This window comes from Lissotriton helveticus, chromosome 1_1 (genome assembly GCF_964261635.1).
Source record: "Lissotriton helveticus chromosome 1_1, aLisHel1.1, whole genome shotgun sequence".
Lineage (NCBI taxonomy): Eukaryota > Metazoa > Chordata > Amphibia > Caudata > Salamandridae > Lissotriton > Lissotriton helveticus.
The window spans coordinates 996,315,125-996,329,705 of NC_136057.1; the positions used below are offsets into that span (position 1 = coordinate 996,315,125).

Consider the following 14,581-nt stretch of genomic DNA (forward strand, 5'->3'; position numbering starts at 1 on the left):
GACGTTGGTATTGTGGAGTAGTGTGGCTCACTGGTTAGAGGCGGCAGGCCTGAGAGCAGAAGTCAGCCTGGGACCAGGGTTCAATTCCCGACGCGGCAGGGTCGTGGACCTTGGTCAGCGGACTTGATAATTCTCGCTTCGGTGCTTACTCTAATCAGGGGTTCCACTCGGCAACTCTGGGCATTAGCTTGCCTAATCTCCACAACGGCCCCACCAATTCCGGGGATGCCTGGCTCCACCTTGGGGACTCCCAGCAAGGGACCATCCCACAGGGAAAGCCAGGACGGGTTCCCCAGAGTTATACAGCGCCGGGACGCCCCGTTGCTGGGGCAGCTGTGCGCTTTACAAGTATATTACATTTACTTTCCTTTTTATGACTGCAAAGTGAGAGAGCTTTGTAAAACTAACTATGCGACAATCTTTCTATTGTGAAAGGAAAGGCTGTAGGATGCCGCTTTTTCTAACACACAACATTTAAATACCTTTAAATGTTCTGGACAAATATTTCAAAATAAAGAAGCAGTTAGCAGAGTACAAATGAAGAGCTTTTTTGTAGTTCTGAGGTGTGATGAAGCAAAGATTTGAATAGGATCAAAACAAATCAAGACTTTACTCGGTGGGCAAATGACAAATATTCACTGAAGACCAATTTCCACATCATCATTTGTGAACTATACAGTTTTATCAGTAAAACTGTGTGTCTGTGCAAATTTAGTGGTCATTACAATGGTAAATGTGCTGTCTGTAAATGACAGTGCGCTACCTCACAATGCTTTAGTAATACATTTGTAATAGTGTACTCCAAAATGCAACATCAGCTAAATATTACACCCATACCCCTCTCTTTCTGAATGTGCTTGACAAATGTGCGACTTTGTGTGATGCTTGGATTTTCTGAATCCCTATGAGTATAATGATGCAGCCTTCATGGCGCGACCCCCAATCTGAAGATTGTTTTGCACCACTGTACTTCGCTTTCAACTCTTTTTGCATCCTGACAATTCTACAGTGTTTGTGTTTCATTCTGTTGTAGATCTGACTTGTTCTTTGTAACCTTTTTTAGTTCATTTATGTCTACACTTTAACTTCATATTCTGCGTATTCCTTTTTTAAACCTACTTTCGTGTACAGTTGTGTTTTTTTTACCTATGCCTCCTCTTTTACCTTCCTCAACCCGCACGTTCGTTTGTTTAGCTCTCCTGCTTTCATAATTCTGGTTTTGACCGATGTTGTGGCTTGTAAACCTTTTATGTTCATTGACTGTGTATCCTTGTAACACATTTTCCATGCCCTTAAGTACACAAGAAAATCAAAGTAAACGTGAGAGCACGAGCCATCGCTATGGCAATGGTAGAGCGTGGCTCCGTGTGTGCTTAAGGTGTGGAGTCTTCAGTGAATAGTGATTACCAAACCATTAAGCTGTTCAAACAACCAGGAGCAGCCATGTTGAATTCCCATGAGGTGATGACGCAAGTCTGTGAGAGTGTTCTATAACACTAGTCTGTGCTTAGAAGGCATTGGTGCCCGTGAGAAATAGATTGCTAGGTATTAGTGGCAGGGGACAGTCAACTTAAAGTAATCGTCCAACGCCTACTGCAGCAGCATAAAGTCTGGGGTTGTATCTCGTGTTGTACACCACAGTAATTTGATGTCTACAGAGGAGACAATGGGCCAGACTGGGAACCAAAACCGGCCCTGGCATAGTGCTCGCCCCCCCCCCCCCCCCGGGTGTTAGGGGTGTAGCCGAGCTCTTTGCCAGGGCCGGTTTGCTGCATAAACGGCCCTGTAACAAAATCGGCCCCAGGGCCCAAAACCGGCCCCAACCCGTGCGGCGCACCGGGGGATTGCCCGGTGCCCACTACGGCCAGTCCAGCTCTGCTGAGAGGTCTCAATGTAGGACCTTATAAGTTCATAAGGAGAAACCTAGAGACCAGTTGCTTATTCTGACTATGGGATGCAGTGCACAAACTCATTTATTAATGAACACATTATACCAAGGACGAATTATATTAACTGTAGCACAGCGATTTGAGCTGGGTGCACCAATATTTTATGCTCTGAGGTTGGAAAATTTAGTGCGTGATTCAGAGTTTGGTGGTCAGGTTACTTTATCACAAATCTGACCGATATCCCGTCTGCCTTATTGGAAGTGCCAAAGGATATAATTCACTTAATTTGTGTTTTACTACAAACTAGGTTCATCATTACTAAGTAATAAATAGGCTGCCCTCATCATTGGAAAACTGTTGTTAATTCCAGCATCCTACTTTAACTCTGCTCTGCAGTAAAACAAAGTTTCCACTCAGCACCCAAACTCTGGAATTTAACGTTCTGTTCCAGGTGTCATCATTCCTTTCACTATCTATTCACACGCTGCAAGCGTGAGAGAGACAGTCGCAGACTTGTTGAACTGTTGAACTCTGTGACTCAGTTTGCTCCTCTGCTGCTACTGCAAGGCTCATACATGCATGTACAAGCCAATGCAGTTCTCCCTTCCAACTTTCTTTTAAGGTCGAGCGTACTAGACAGCACAGCTGACAGGTTGCGCAAGACAAATGTTGGGCTTACCAAGAACACTCAGGAGCTTGGAGCCACTGTTTACTATTAGTTGACTTTCCTGTCACTCTGATTTGTCTGTTTCTTATTAGTGTCCTAGCTTGTCAATCATGTGTTTGACCCTCCCATGGAGCATAGCATCTTATTATATCATATCCTTCGATAGTCTGGCTTCTATGCTTCCACTGCTGTCTTTTCAAACACTTTTTTTAAGCATCGTGAGATTGCATATTTTTTCAGCTGTCTCCCTTATGTACTTCTCTTCTTTTGCAGCCCATTTTGTTCATTGGTGCTCGCGTGCTTATCCCTGACCCCTCCATGCTGCGCTCGCTCTCGTGTGCGCCCGCCATTGCTGTATGTTTTATTCTCTCCTGCTGCCCTCCATGTTGCTTCCGTCCCCACTGCCCTCTGTGTTGCTTCCCCTATCTGCAGCCCTCCTTCTCTGTTGCCTGTTGCTTTTCCCCCCCACCACCAGCCTCCATCTTGACTCCACCCTCCCGCCTTGTTGCTTTGCCCACACGCACTCTCTGTGTTGCTCCATCCGCGCCCTCCACGTTGCTCCCGTTCTACCCATATCCTCCATGTAGCCCTGCAAGGCACTTAAAAAACACGTTAATGTATTTTTTCTTTTTACTTGCCCAGCCAACTTGGATATGCAAATCAAAAAGAAAAAAAAAGTCTTGCACATGGTGATGTGCATGCCTACAAAATGACGCAGGTAGCTGCGTGATAGTCTTTTTGTTTCTTCTTTAGCCATGCTGCACAGCATTAGGGGTGCCGTACATCACGGCTAAAACCATTGGCACAGCCAATAGGTCTTAAGGTTGATGATGCTTTTTTGTGATCTAATTTCTTCCCTGAACCATGCAATAAGCAGTATCTAGTAGCTCCTGGTTGTTATCTGTGAACATTTGAAGCTGACTTGTCCCAAAATTTGTCAAAACTGATTTCAAGAAATGAATTGCAGCAGTCCCTGGTGGAGGGAAATCATACCTCCAACCCTAAAATAATGATAAACTACACCAAAAAATATGAAGTAAATGACTCTTATATGCAATTTCCATGAATACACAGAACACACTGTACTTTTAAATCTCTGGTACTTGGGGTCAAACCTTAAGAGATCCCAGGCATGCCTCTGGGTCTTTAACCACACCAACACTGCACCATGGTTGCCCTGCCACTATGGATTGCAAGGCTTCATCCATCTTTCTCTTCTACTAGATGTATTTTTGCCCTGCGTATACTTGCCGTCTGTGGAGTAGGGATATGGGCAACGGGAATAATAGGCGTGGAGGCCGGATATAATGCGCTATGTTCAGCTGTTTTTATTGATTTTGTACCAGGGTAGGTAAGAGGGGTTGAGAAAGGTGAGACGGGATGTCTTGAAGTCTTGTTTCCTGGTGTAGTTGGCACAAGGTTGTCCTCCGCTGGGCAGGCTGTCGGGATGGGGAGATCGTCGGGTTTGGCTTCTGGTCCACGGACCGGATCCGATGTCGCCTCGGAGGGGAATGAGAGAGAGAACAGGGCGGTTAGTCCTTTTTTGTATTCGGACCGTTGGAGTACTACCGCCAACACCTGGGGTGTGATGGGGCAAAAGAGAACGTGAGGGCGGAGGACGGAAAGTGGGCTCAGAGGGGGGGGGAAGAGAGAGGAAAGGGAAGAGCGTGCTGTGGTGGGGGAGGAGTGTCGGAGCTATGATACACAGAACTAGGTGAAGTGACAATGGCTAAGTACTATATACAGTGCAGATGTGGTCTAATAGTGGGAGATACTATATACAGCAAAACTACACTATGTACAGGGAGACACGGAGAAAAGGTAACAGTGTACTCACATGCCCCGCTGCAACTCTCCAGCGAGTTGGGGCCGCTCTCCAGCAACCTCCGGAGGACTCCACCAGTCTTCGGTCCAGACGTCCTCCTCCTCCCCGACTCCGCTCCTCGAAATCCCACCACTCTCCGCCTCAGGTTCTCCGCACGCTGTCTCCTGCCACGAGTTCACCGCATTGAACGCTCTCCTCTCTTCGTCGTCGCCTTTTCTGTGTGTCGGGCTGATGATGGGGGCGGGACTTCCGGGGTCGCCGGGGTCACAGGAGTTCACTTCCGGTTCGTTGTGCGACCCCGCTGGTCATTCCGTTTCCTGCAGGGGAAGAAAGAGAGGAGGAGTCCTGGTCGTCAGGGACGCGAGAGGGACATTGGTTATGGAATCCCTGCTCGGGCGCCGCCCTGTCGAGGTGAGAGGCGCTCCCCTTCCACATCCCCTTTCCCTAGCTGTCTTTCTTGTGGGGATTTTAGGTGGAGGATAGCGAGAAAGATAGTCCGCATTGCCCTGTTCTGCCCCTTTTCGGTGTAATGTTTTGAATCGGTACGGTTGCAGGGATAAGAACCACCGGAGCACTCGGTAGTTGTGGCCCCGGTTTCTTGCCATCCACTCCAATGGGGCGTGGTCTGTATATAGAATAAACTCACGCCCCTCCAGATAATATTGAAGGCTCTCTACAGCCCATTTAATGGCCAGGGCCTCCTTTTCAACCACAGCATAATTCATTTCCCGAGGGAAGAGCTTTCTGCTGAGGTAGAGGATAGGCCTCTCCACCCCTGTCTGGTCTTTCTGGGACAGAACGGCTCCCAATCCCTGGTCTGAGGCATCGATTTGCAAGATAAAGGGCTGTGTGTAGTCGGGGCTAATCAGGACTGGCTCAGACACCAGGGATTGCTTGAGTTCTTGAAAGGCGTGCAACATCAGGGGAGTGGGGTGCTGTAGCATGGCCTCTGTTCGTGTGCTTTTCTTCAGTAGGTCAGTCAGGGGGACAGCGGTTTGGGAAAAGTTGGGGATAAACCTCCTATAGTACCCTAACAGCCCAAGGAAGGCACGGAGGTCTTTCTTGGTTTGTGGAAAGGGGATGGCCTGGATGGCCTTTATTTTGTTGTCCTGAGGTCTGATGACGCCCTCCCCAAGCAGATACCCCAGGTATTTCACGGATTGAGCAGCAAGAGTGGTTTAGGTGGGATTGATAGTGAACCCGTGTTTCCCCAGGGATGTGACCACTTGTTTCAGGTGGGACAGGTGTTCTTGCCAGTCGTTGCTATAAATGACAATGTCATCCAGGTAAGCTCCTGCGTATTGGGCATGCGGTTGTAGGACAATGTTCATGACCCTCTGAAACGTCGCAGGGGCCCCATGAAGCCCGAAGGGCATTACTCTGAATTGGAATAGGCCATCCGGCGTGGAGAACGCCATTTTCTTCTTGTCTTCCTGTTTCAGGGGGATCTGCCAGTATCCCTTGCAGAGATCCAAGGTGCTGATATATCTGGCTTTGCCTATAAGTTCTATCATTTCGTCTACCCTTGGTAAAGGATAGGGATCGAAACTTGAGACTTTATTGACCTCTCGAAAGTCTATGCAGAATCTCGTGGAGCCATCGGGTTTGGGGACTAGGACTATGGGCGAGTTCCAGCTACTGATAGACGATTCTATGATGCCCATTTGCAACATCTGCTTGGTCTCTTCCCTGATGATGTTTCGGCGTGCTTCAGGGACCCGGTAGGGCCGTTGCCTCACGGTTTTACCGGGTTCTGTGTGTATGGCATGCTCAATGACGGTTGTGTGCCCTGGTAGGGAGGAAAAGATCGCCTGTATCGGTGATAGGGTTTTCCTTAGCTCTTGTCTGTTACTTTCGGGCAGATCGGGGTCCAGACAGCACTCAAACGGCAGGGTCTCCCCACGTTGTATACTGGCTAGTACCGGCTGTGGCCCCTCCCACTTCTTCAGGAGGTTTACGTGGTATATTTGTGTCTGGTTGCGGTTGTGGTCCAACTCAATCTCGTATGTGACGGGAGTCACCTGTCTCAATACGGGATACGGCCCTTGCCACTGTCCTAGTAACTTGTGGTCAGAGGAGGGAATGAGGAGGAGTACTAGGTCTCCGGGTCCAAAGGTCGTTACCTTGGCTCCCCGGTCGTACTGGCGTTTTTGGGTTGCCTGAGCGGTCATCATGTTTTGCCTTACTATTTCTCTGATTTGACCTAGGTGCGTTTTAAGGTTCGCTACGTATTCCGGTAGAGGCCGGGTGCGATCGGGCTCGGCCTCCCAAGCCTCTCGGGCCATATCCAATAGGGTCCTGGGTGCCCTCCCATACAAGAGTTCATAGGGGGAGTATCCCGTACTGCTCTGGACTTTGCATCTTATCGCAAACAGGGCTAAGGGCAACATTTCTTCCCAGCGACGGCTCTCCAGTCCTAATAGCTTCTTGAGGGTGGTTTTCAGGGTGGCATTATACCACTCCACCAGCCCGTCGGTCTGGGGGTGGTAGGCAGAGGTCCTTATCTGTTTGATGCCCAGGTGGGAACACACCTGGCGCATAAGGGAGGAGACAAACGGGGTACCTTGGTCTGTCAATATTTCACGGGAAAAACCCACCCGGGTGAAGATGGTGACGAGAGCTTTAGCTATGTTCTGGGTGGTAGGGTGGCGTAAGGGAATGGCCTCAGGAAAACGTGTGGCGTAGTCCACGAGGACAAGAGCATATCTACACCCGCTCCTTGAGGGTAACATGGGGCCTATGAGGTCCATCCCCACCCTACTGAAAGGGACGTCGATGAGAGGGAGGGGTTGGAGGGGTACTTTCGGGGGCCGGTATCGAGTATTCTTCTGGCATACCGGGCATTCACGGCAGTACTGACTCACTTGTTTGTACACACCAGGCCAGTAGAACTTTTCCAAAATGGTCTGTCCTGTTTTATCATCTCCGAAATGACCCCCTAACAAATGGCTATGAGCCAGGAACAGTACTTTGTCGCGAAAGGGACCGGGAACGAGTAGCTGAGGGGTTTGTTGGGGTCCGCCCTTCCTGTATAGCAGACCGTTCTTTTTGAAGAAGTAAGGACATACTTGTAACAGGTCTTCGTTTTCCAAGGCACGCTCGAGGCATCCTGTAACACCGGGTCTTCTTGCTGTGCAGCTCGGTATTCTCGATCGGAGTCCCAAGGATGGTTGTTCACCTGGACTGGATAGGCTGTGGTATGGGACCTTTTCTCTTCCTTCTTTTGGCCTCTAGATTTCGGAACTTTAGTGGTTGGCTCTACGGGGGGTGGGTTTCGAGAAAAGGGAGCTTCAGTCCACCACCGCTCCAAGGAGTCTGTGGCATCTTGTAGCAGATGCGGAAGACCGCTGTAGTCGCTACCCAGGATGACTTGTTCCGGTAGGTTGGTCACCAGCCCCACTGTGAGCGGGCTTCCTTCATCCGTGGTGTGTTGTACACGGACCCTGGTGGTGGGATATCTCTTAGTGTCACCGTGTACACATTGGATGTCCACTGTGCCGGTCACAGGCCCGATAGGGGTTGGCATCTCCTGGGGCCTCAGAACGCTTTGTCGGCAGCCTGAGTCGGCGAGGGCCATCATGGGGTGGCCGTCGATCTTCACATGACAACGGAAAGGAGGAGGGCTGGCATCCGTGGTGAGGCACACATAATTCCTAGCAAGCCCTACCTCCATGGGCTCTTCCTTCTGCGGGCAAAAGCGGGCAATGTGTCCATGTCCTCCACAGTGGTAACACTGTGGTCCGGGAGGACTTGGTCGAGGCAATACCGGGAAGGGAAACAAGGGAACAGGATCCGGTTTTCGGGGCACGGTGGGTCTTTGGGCCCGGGTTTGACTTCCATGAGGAATACGGGGAGGGTGTTCGTCCTTCTTCTGGAGTTCTTGTGCTCGGCTGTAAGCACTCGCTGTCCAGTGTTAAACGGGCGTGTTGTCGCACCCACTTCTGGGTAGCGGGATGGAGAGAGGCTAGGAATTGTTCCAAATAGATTTTGGACATAATGTCCTCCTTTGAGGCCGTGGCCGGCTTCAACCAGCGGTTGGTCAGGTCCTGGATGCGGAATGATAAAGCCCGGGGCGTCTCCTGGGGTCCTTCACGGGCTTGCCTCAGTCGAACCCTATATGTCTCCTCATCGATCCCTAGACGTTCCAGGATACAGGTCTTTATGTCCTGGTACTGCGTCTGCCCCTGGACGTTGGCCTGTTGGTAGGCCGCCTGCAGTTCCCCCGTCAACAGAGGTCCCAGGTAGTGACCCCAGCGATCGGCCGGCCAGGAAGCGGCTTGTGCCAGGCGTTCAAAGTTTGTAAAAAAGAAGTCCGGGTCTTCTCCCGGGACGTACTTTTGTAGGACTACAGAGGGTAGAGAGGCCGCCGGTCGCTGCTGTCCCATAACGTCAGCCAACCTCCCGAGGGCCTGGTCCTGAACGGTGCCTTGATCCTGCAGGACGTCATGTAGCTGGCCACGATCGTCTTCGGCCGTTTTGAGGAAGCGTTCCATCATCTTCCCCAGTAGCTCTTGGCTCTCCGCCAACTGTTTCACCGCGGCCTCCATGCTTCTGGTTAATCCCACTTCTGACACCAGGTGTGGAGTAGGGGTATGGGCGGACCGGAATAACAGGCGTGGAGGACGGATATAATGCACTATGTTCAGCTGTTTTTATTGATTTTGTACCAGGGTAGGTAAGAGGGGTTGAGAAAAGTGAGACGGGATGTCTTGAAGTCTTGTTTCCTGGTGTAGTTGGCACAGGGTTGTCCTCCGCTGGGCAGGCTGTCGGGATGGGGAGATCGTCGGGTTTGGCTTCTGGTCCACGGACCGGATCCGATGTCGCCTCGGAGGGGAATGAGAGAGAGAACAGAGCGGTTAGTCCTTTTTTGTATTCGGACCGTTGGAGTACTATCGCCAACACCCGGGGTGTGATGGGGCAAAAGAGAACGTGAGGGCGGAGGACGGAAAGGGGGCTCAGAGGGGGGGAAGAGAGAGGAAAGGGAAGAGCGTGCTGTGGTGAGGGAGGAGTGTCGGAGCTATGATACACAGGACTAGGTGAAGTGACAATGGCTAAGTACTATATACAGTGCAGATGTCGTCTAATAGTGGGAGATACTATATACAGCAAAACTACACTCACTATGTACAGGGAGACACGGAGAAAAGGTAACAGTGTACTCACATGCCCCGCTGCAACTCTCCAGTGAGTTGCGGCCGCTCTCCAGCAACCTCCGGAGGACTCCACCAGTCTTCAGTCCAGACGTCCTCCTCCTCCTCGACTCCGCTCCTCGAAATCCCTCCACTCTCCGTCTCAGGTTCTCCGCACGCTGTCTCCTGCCACGAGTCCACCGCATTGAACGCTCTCCTCTCTTCGTCGTCGCCTTTTCTGTGTGTCGGGCTGATGATGGGGGCGGGACTTCCGGGGTCGCCGGGGTCACGGGAGTTCACTTCCGGTTTGTTGTGCGACCCCGCTGGTCGTTCCGTTTCCTGCAGGGGAAGAAAGAGAGGAGGAGTCCTGGTCGTCAGGGACGCGAGAGGGACATTAGTTATGGAATCCCTGCTCGGGCGCCGCCCTGTCGAGGTGAGAGGCGCTCCCCTTCCACACCGTCACAAAACAGTGCAGCCATCCTTGCTGATTGTGTAACGATTGCACAGGTTATACCGTTGTGTGGTGACAGCTGAAATATGGATAATGAATACCTACATCTAAATGAGGCTTCCCTTGGTAAGGGTTCAACAAAGCCAAAACAATGTCACATTCATCATTATTGGTGCCAATTTGAGTTCATGCTACTGAACAAGGGCCATTTTAGCCCTAGAGAAGTACAGAATAGTGGAAGCAAATTATATGAAACTGTGTTAGAAGAGGGCTTGGTATGCATGTATGCTTTAGATGATGAAATGAGACAAGGACTGGAAGTAAAGGAGATTAGGGTGGTTTTGGCTGTGCTTAGCCTTGTTGGTGAACTGTAGGCCTTCCTTCCTTCATTCTCCACAAGTAGCAGCACAGCAGTTCTTATTAACAATCAGAAGCCCAGTTCATACCTGCAAGCCTTTGGGCTACTGTGCCTTGTATGTCCCTTCTTCAGTCTATTCAATCTGCTGTGAAAACTAAAAGGGAATCAGAGTCACATGGATTGCCTTCTAAAACATGGCGCCCAACACCACTGGATGTCTGATCATTGTAAGCGAGCTTTCCTAGTGCAGCGTGTACAGCATCCCTTGGGCTCTGGTCTGGAAATGTGACTATGTATCCCTCACTGACTATGACACTTTCCTCTTGTAGAGATCTTCAGGAAGAGCTGAAAGAGTACGAGGAGAACCTTGGTGCAGAGATGGAAGGTTGCATAAGGTAATGGAAGCTACAAAACACTACTCTACCATGTACGTCTCAGGCTTTGTTGATCTTCTCTTTATTTGCATAAGGAGTTCATTACAATATAGGATAAAATAATATATAACCTTTAATAGATAATATTGCATTTCAGGGGCTTTGCAAAATAACAGACCGGGTACATGACCACATAAACCGAGACAGGTGTTCAAGTCGAAATGTCTCTTATCTCATTGCAGGTGCAAATGGCACCTATTTGTAGTTCATGATATTGCCATGCTCTTCACTACAGACACTGTGGCCCCCTGCTTTGCCAAAACATGGTCCATATGATGCAGCATGTCCTAGGGTACATACATGAGATGGAAGAGGCGGGTATCCTTTATTGGTAATTGAGAACTAGGCACAGGGTCATGTCCTCCTAAAAATTTCGGCTACAATCGAAGATGGCAGACAAGCTACAGCCTGCAAGACCTACTCTTTCCCGCTATGCTACAAATTGGCTAAATTTGCAGACTGGTGAAGATCAATTTACTCTAACACCCTGCCAGATTTGTCCTGGCACTGTCTTAAAACAAATGTTTGTTCAGAACTCAAACTCTAGGTATTTGTTTCAGTAGGATCTGGCAGTAACACAAGGTACTGCTGTTTTTGATCAAGGGATCAGCCTAATCTTCCTGGTGACCCAACCAAAGTGGTTCTCACCATTTGTACCTCTTAAGTCTTGACCTCTGGCTCTGTGGCATTTTATCTGAGTGGCGTCTGCGTCCTTTCCGAGGCTGCTGTCAGCTGGTACTGATACCCAACCTTTGTGTCACCTGATAATGGTAAGTTTGTGGTCAGAGATTGTAAGAAAAAGTAGGCATTGGCCTACCTCGAGATAGATGGCGAACCTGAGTCACTGTGAAGAGCAGGGAATTGCAGGGTTTGCAGGAGGTGAGCGTGAACCACTGCCTTGACTGCTGTATGATGGGAGCTGGAGGTGCAGTGAGTTCCTGCAGAAGCCTGGCAGACTGGGTGACAAATACTGCCCGCCACAATCGACACCTGTCCTGCAGAGCTCTTTAAATGGGTCATGTGAGGGCCTCCCATTGCCACTTTGTAAGAGTGCTGATCTCAGGCATGGTGATGAATGACGGGATATCTGAGCCTAGCGCAGCCCACAGAAGAACACAGGGGCCATTTTAGTAAGGGGTGTACAGTTACCAAACCTTGAATCTACAGGGGGGAAAGGGCCATTACAACGCGGCCGTTTCCACAAAAACCTTTACCACGCATGCATTACAATGCATGCGTGGTCACAACGACAGCCTTTACCACGCAGACCTTTACTACAAGATACGTAGTAAAGGCATGTGTGGTATCTGCACAAAAAATGGGGGGCTTGGGGGTCTCCCCCCAAAAATAAAAAATAAAGCATGGGATTAAAAAGGGGGTTGGGGAGGTCGCCTCCCCCCAAAAAAAGCGAACCTGAAGTGCCGAGGCTGAAGCAATCATCGTCATTAGAGAGGAAACAGAAAGAAACTTCCGCTTCCTCTTTACGACGTACGACCGACGTCACTAAGGAAGATGGAGAGGAGACGAGTTAAAAAGGTAAGGGGAAATTAAGTTAAAAAAAAAGATTAAGGGTTAAGGGCAGGGGTAATTATAAGGAGTGGGGGCTGGGGGTCATGTAAGGGGAGGGGTATAACCTTTAACAAGAGTATGCCCTCACCATGCATACATTTACAACGAAAATCATTGTAAATCTATGCGAGGTAAAGGAATATTCATGGTAAAGGTTATGCGTGGAAAACGCATTCCGTTGTAACGCATGCGTGGTAAAGGCATGCGTTGCAACGGAATGCAAAACAACATACATCCCTACAGGGGTGTGGTGCTTGCAAGCTGCTATTAAGTTGCAGAATTCAGATTCATCAGGAAAGAAGCCACACCAAGAGTGTAAATTTCCATGAGAGGAAGAGAAAAAAATATAATGGATGAAGTGCTTGAATTAATCATAACTGATTCCACTTATCTGGGCGGCATGCCATCGTTTTTTCTCTCAAAGTGCCATTAATGAGATGGACCAACCATGTGCAAATCAGTCTTGGTTCCACGACAGGTGAGACAGTCCAGTCCAAGCTGACCGCCCACGTATCATCTGAATAATTACATAAGCCACTTTAGTTTTGGGGGCTTTCGGCAGCATTAGTGAGGTACAGTGTGCATCCCTATGGAAAAAAGATCCAAGTGTTTCATGTGTAAGCACTCTCTTGACCCGTGGGTGTCACATGACAAGATATTTGTGGAGCAACATAAAACTGTGATGGAATGCGTCAATTAATCAAACCCACTTGCAATGTCCTGCACGGATTTCTCTTCTTCATTTCTTCACCGTACCATTAACCGAGATGGACCAGCCATCATCTCGGGGTTGCTCCAAAAGATGAAGCCAGAACTCAACTTCCAGAGTGCATCGCAAGCGATCCTAGACTTCTCTGGGGTCACTTGCGTTCCCATTCACAGCGGGCATAGTCTCGCGGTTTGGGATGGGCCCTCTCTTTTGGTGATGGAGTGGCCCAGCTTGGTTCAAGCATTCCACCTATTGCCTTTTGTGCTGCACACAAAAGAGGATCTCATCACTGAGACCCCTGACATATAGCCGGGCGGCATCTAGGTAGTTTACAGGTAATACGCTTGTAGACTGATGCAGATAAGAGGGAGGGGCAGTGGGGAGATGGGCAGAGTAGAAAAGCCTATCTCACTTTGCTACATTGCGCTGTGAATGTCAGGAGCACATGAAACAGGGATGTGTCCAATTTTTATTGGGAATGTGAGACAGAAATAGATAATGGTAAGAAGTTGATACATTTGAGTCAAAAGTCACTCTACTGTGGAAGGAAATTGATAAAGACAGAGAGGGTGAGAGGGTGAGTGAAGTGGAATTTATGCTCCGAACCTGGTTGCCCGGGAGCACTGCTCATTGACGGGCAATGGCCACTTGCTGCAGCCTGCAGCTACCAGAGGGCATTCTGAAGGTCAATAAGGAGGGGTTTTTAGAAACCTTGACCCGCTTCTGTTTAAGAACCGGAAGTCTCCAAGATATTATGGTGGGTAGGAGGCACAGGAATTCTAATCAGAACTATTTTGTCTTCGAAGGCAGGTCCCTCCTCCGTAACTTCATCAAAACCGGGGGGCATATTACCAAGCAATAGCGATAATTATCGCTATTGCTTGGTTAGAGACAAAATATTTTCCGCTGAGCTGCGGCGATGTTTATCGCAGATAAACCTTGGTATTACCAAGGTTTATCGCAAATGCGATAAAAAACGGCCGCAATGCATGAATATCGCTGAAAAGTCAGCGATATTCATGCATTACCGAGCTAATGCTCTTAGCCATGTTATCCACCTCCCATTGGATAACATGGCTAAGAACTGCTCAGGGCAGGTGTTAGCTTTTGGAGATATTCGCGCTTAGCGCGAATATCTCCAAAAGTTGGTAATAGGAGATAGCGATGTTAGCGACTGTTTCCAGTCGCTAACATCTTGGCACGCCCACTTTGCATGTCATTAGTGATAAATATCACTGACATGCAAAGTGGGGCCCAAGATGGTCGCTATCTCCTACTAGCTGTTGCTAACTGGTGTTAGCGACAGCTAGGTAATAGGGAGATCATTTTATCTCCGCTTTCTTGGCTTTTAAAGCCAAAAAAGCGGAGATAAACCCCCTTGATAATATGCCCCCTGGATATTAAAAAGCGATGTTCTCATGGGAGTCCTCTGCAACTCATTCTTTTTTATTCTTTTAATTACTTTCCACAGTGGTGTCTGACAATCCCATTTGCAGTCTTGAGTTCAAATGTAGTGTTCAACAAGGGAAAAGACCAGGAAACTTCAGACT

At 49.1% G+C, this 14,581-nt stretch overlaps 1 protein-coding gene across 1 annotated transcript in view; it reads left to right on the top strand.

Annotated features, from left to right (window-relative positions):
- The window catches only part of LOC144763317 (uncharacterized), a 306,535-nt gene that overhangs the window by 37,502 nt on the left and 254,452 nt on the right, over nucleotides 1-14,581 (top strand). Inside the window, exon 6 of the mRNA XM_078648804.1 lies at nucleotides 10,649-10,714. Coding sequence (XP_078504930.1) covers nucleotides 10,649-10,714 — 66 coding nt within the window. The remainder of the gene's footprint in view (nucleotides 1-10,648; nucleotides 10,715-14,581) is intronic.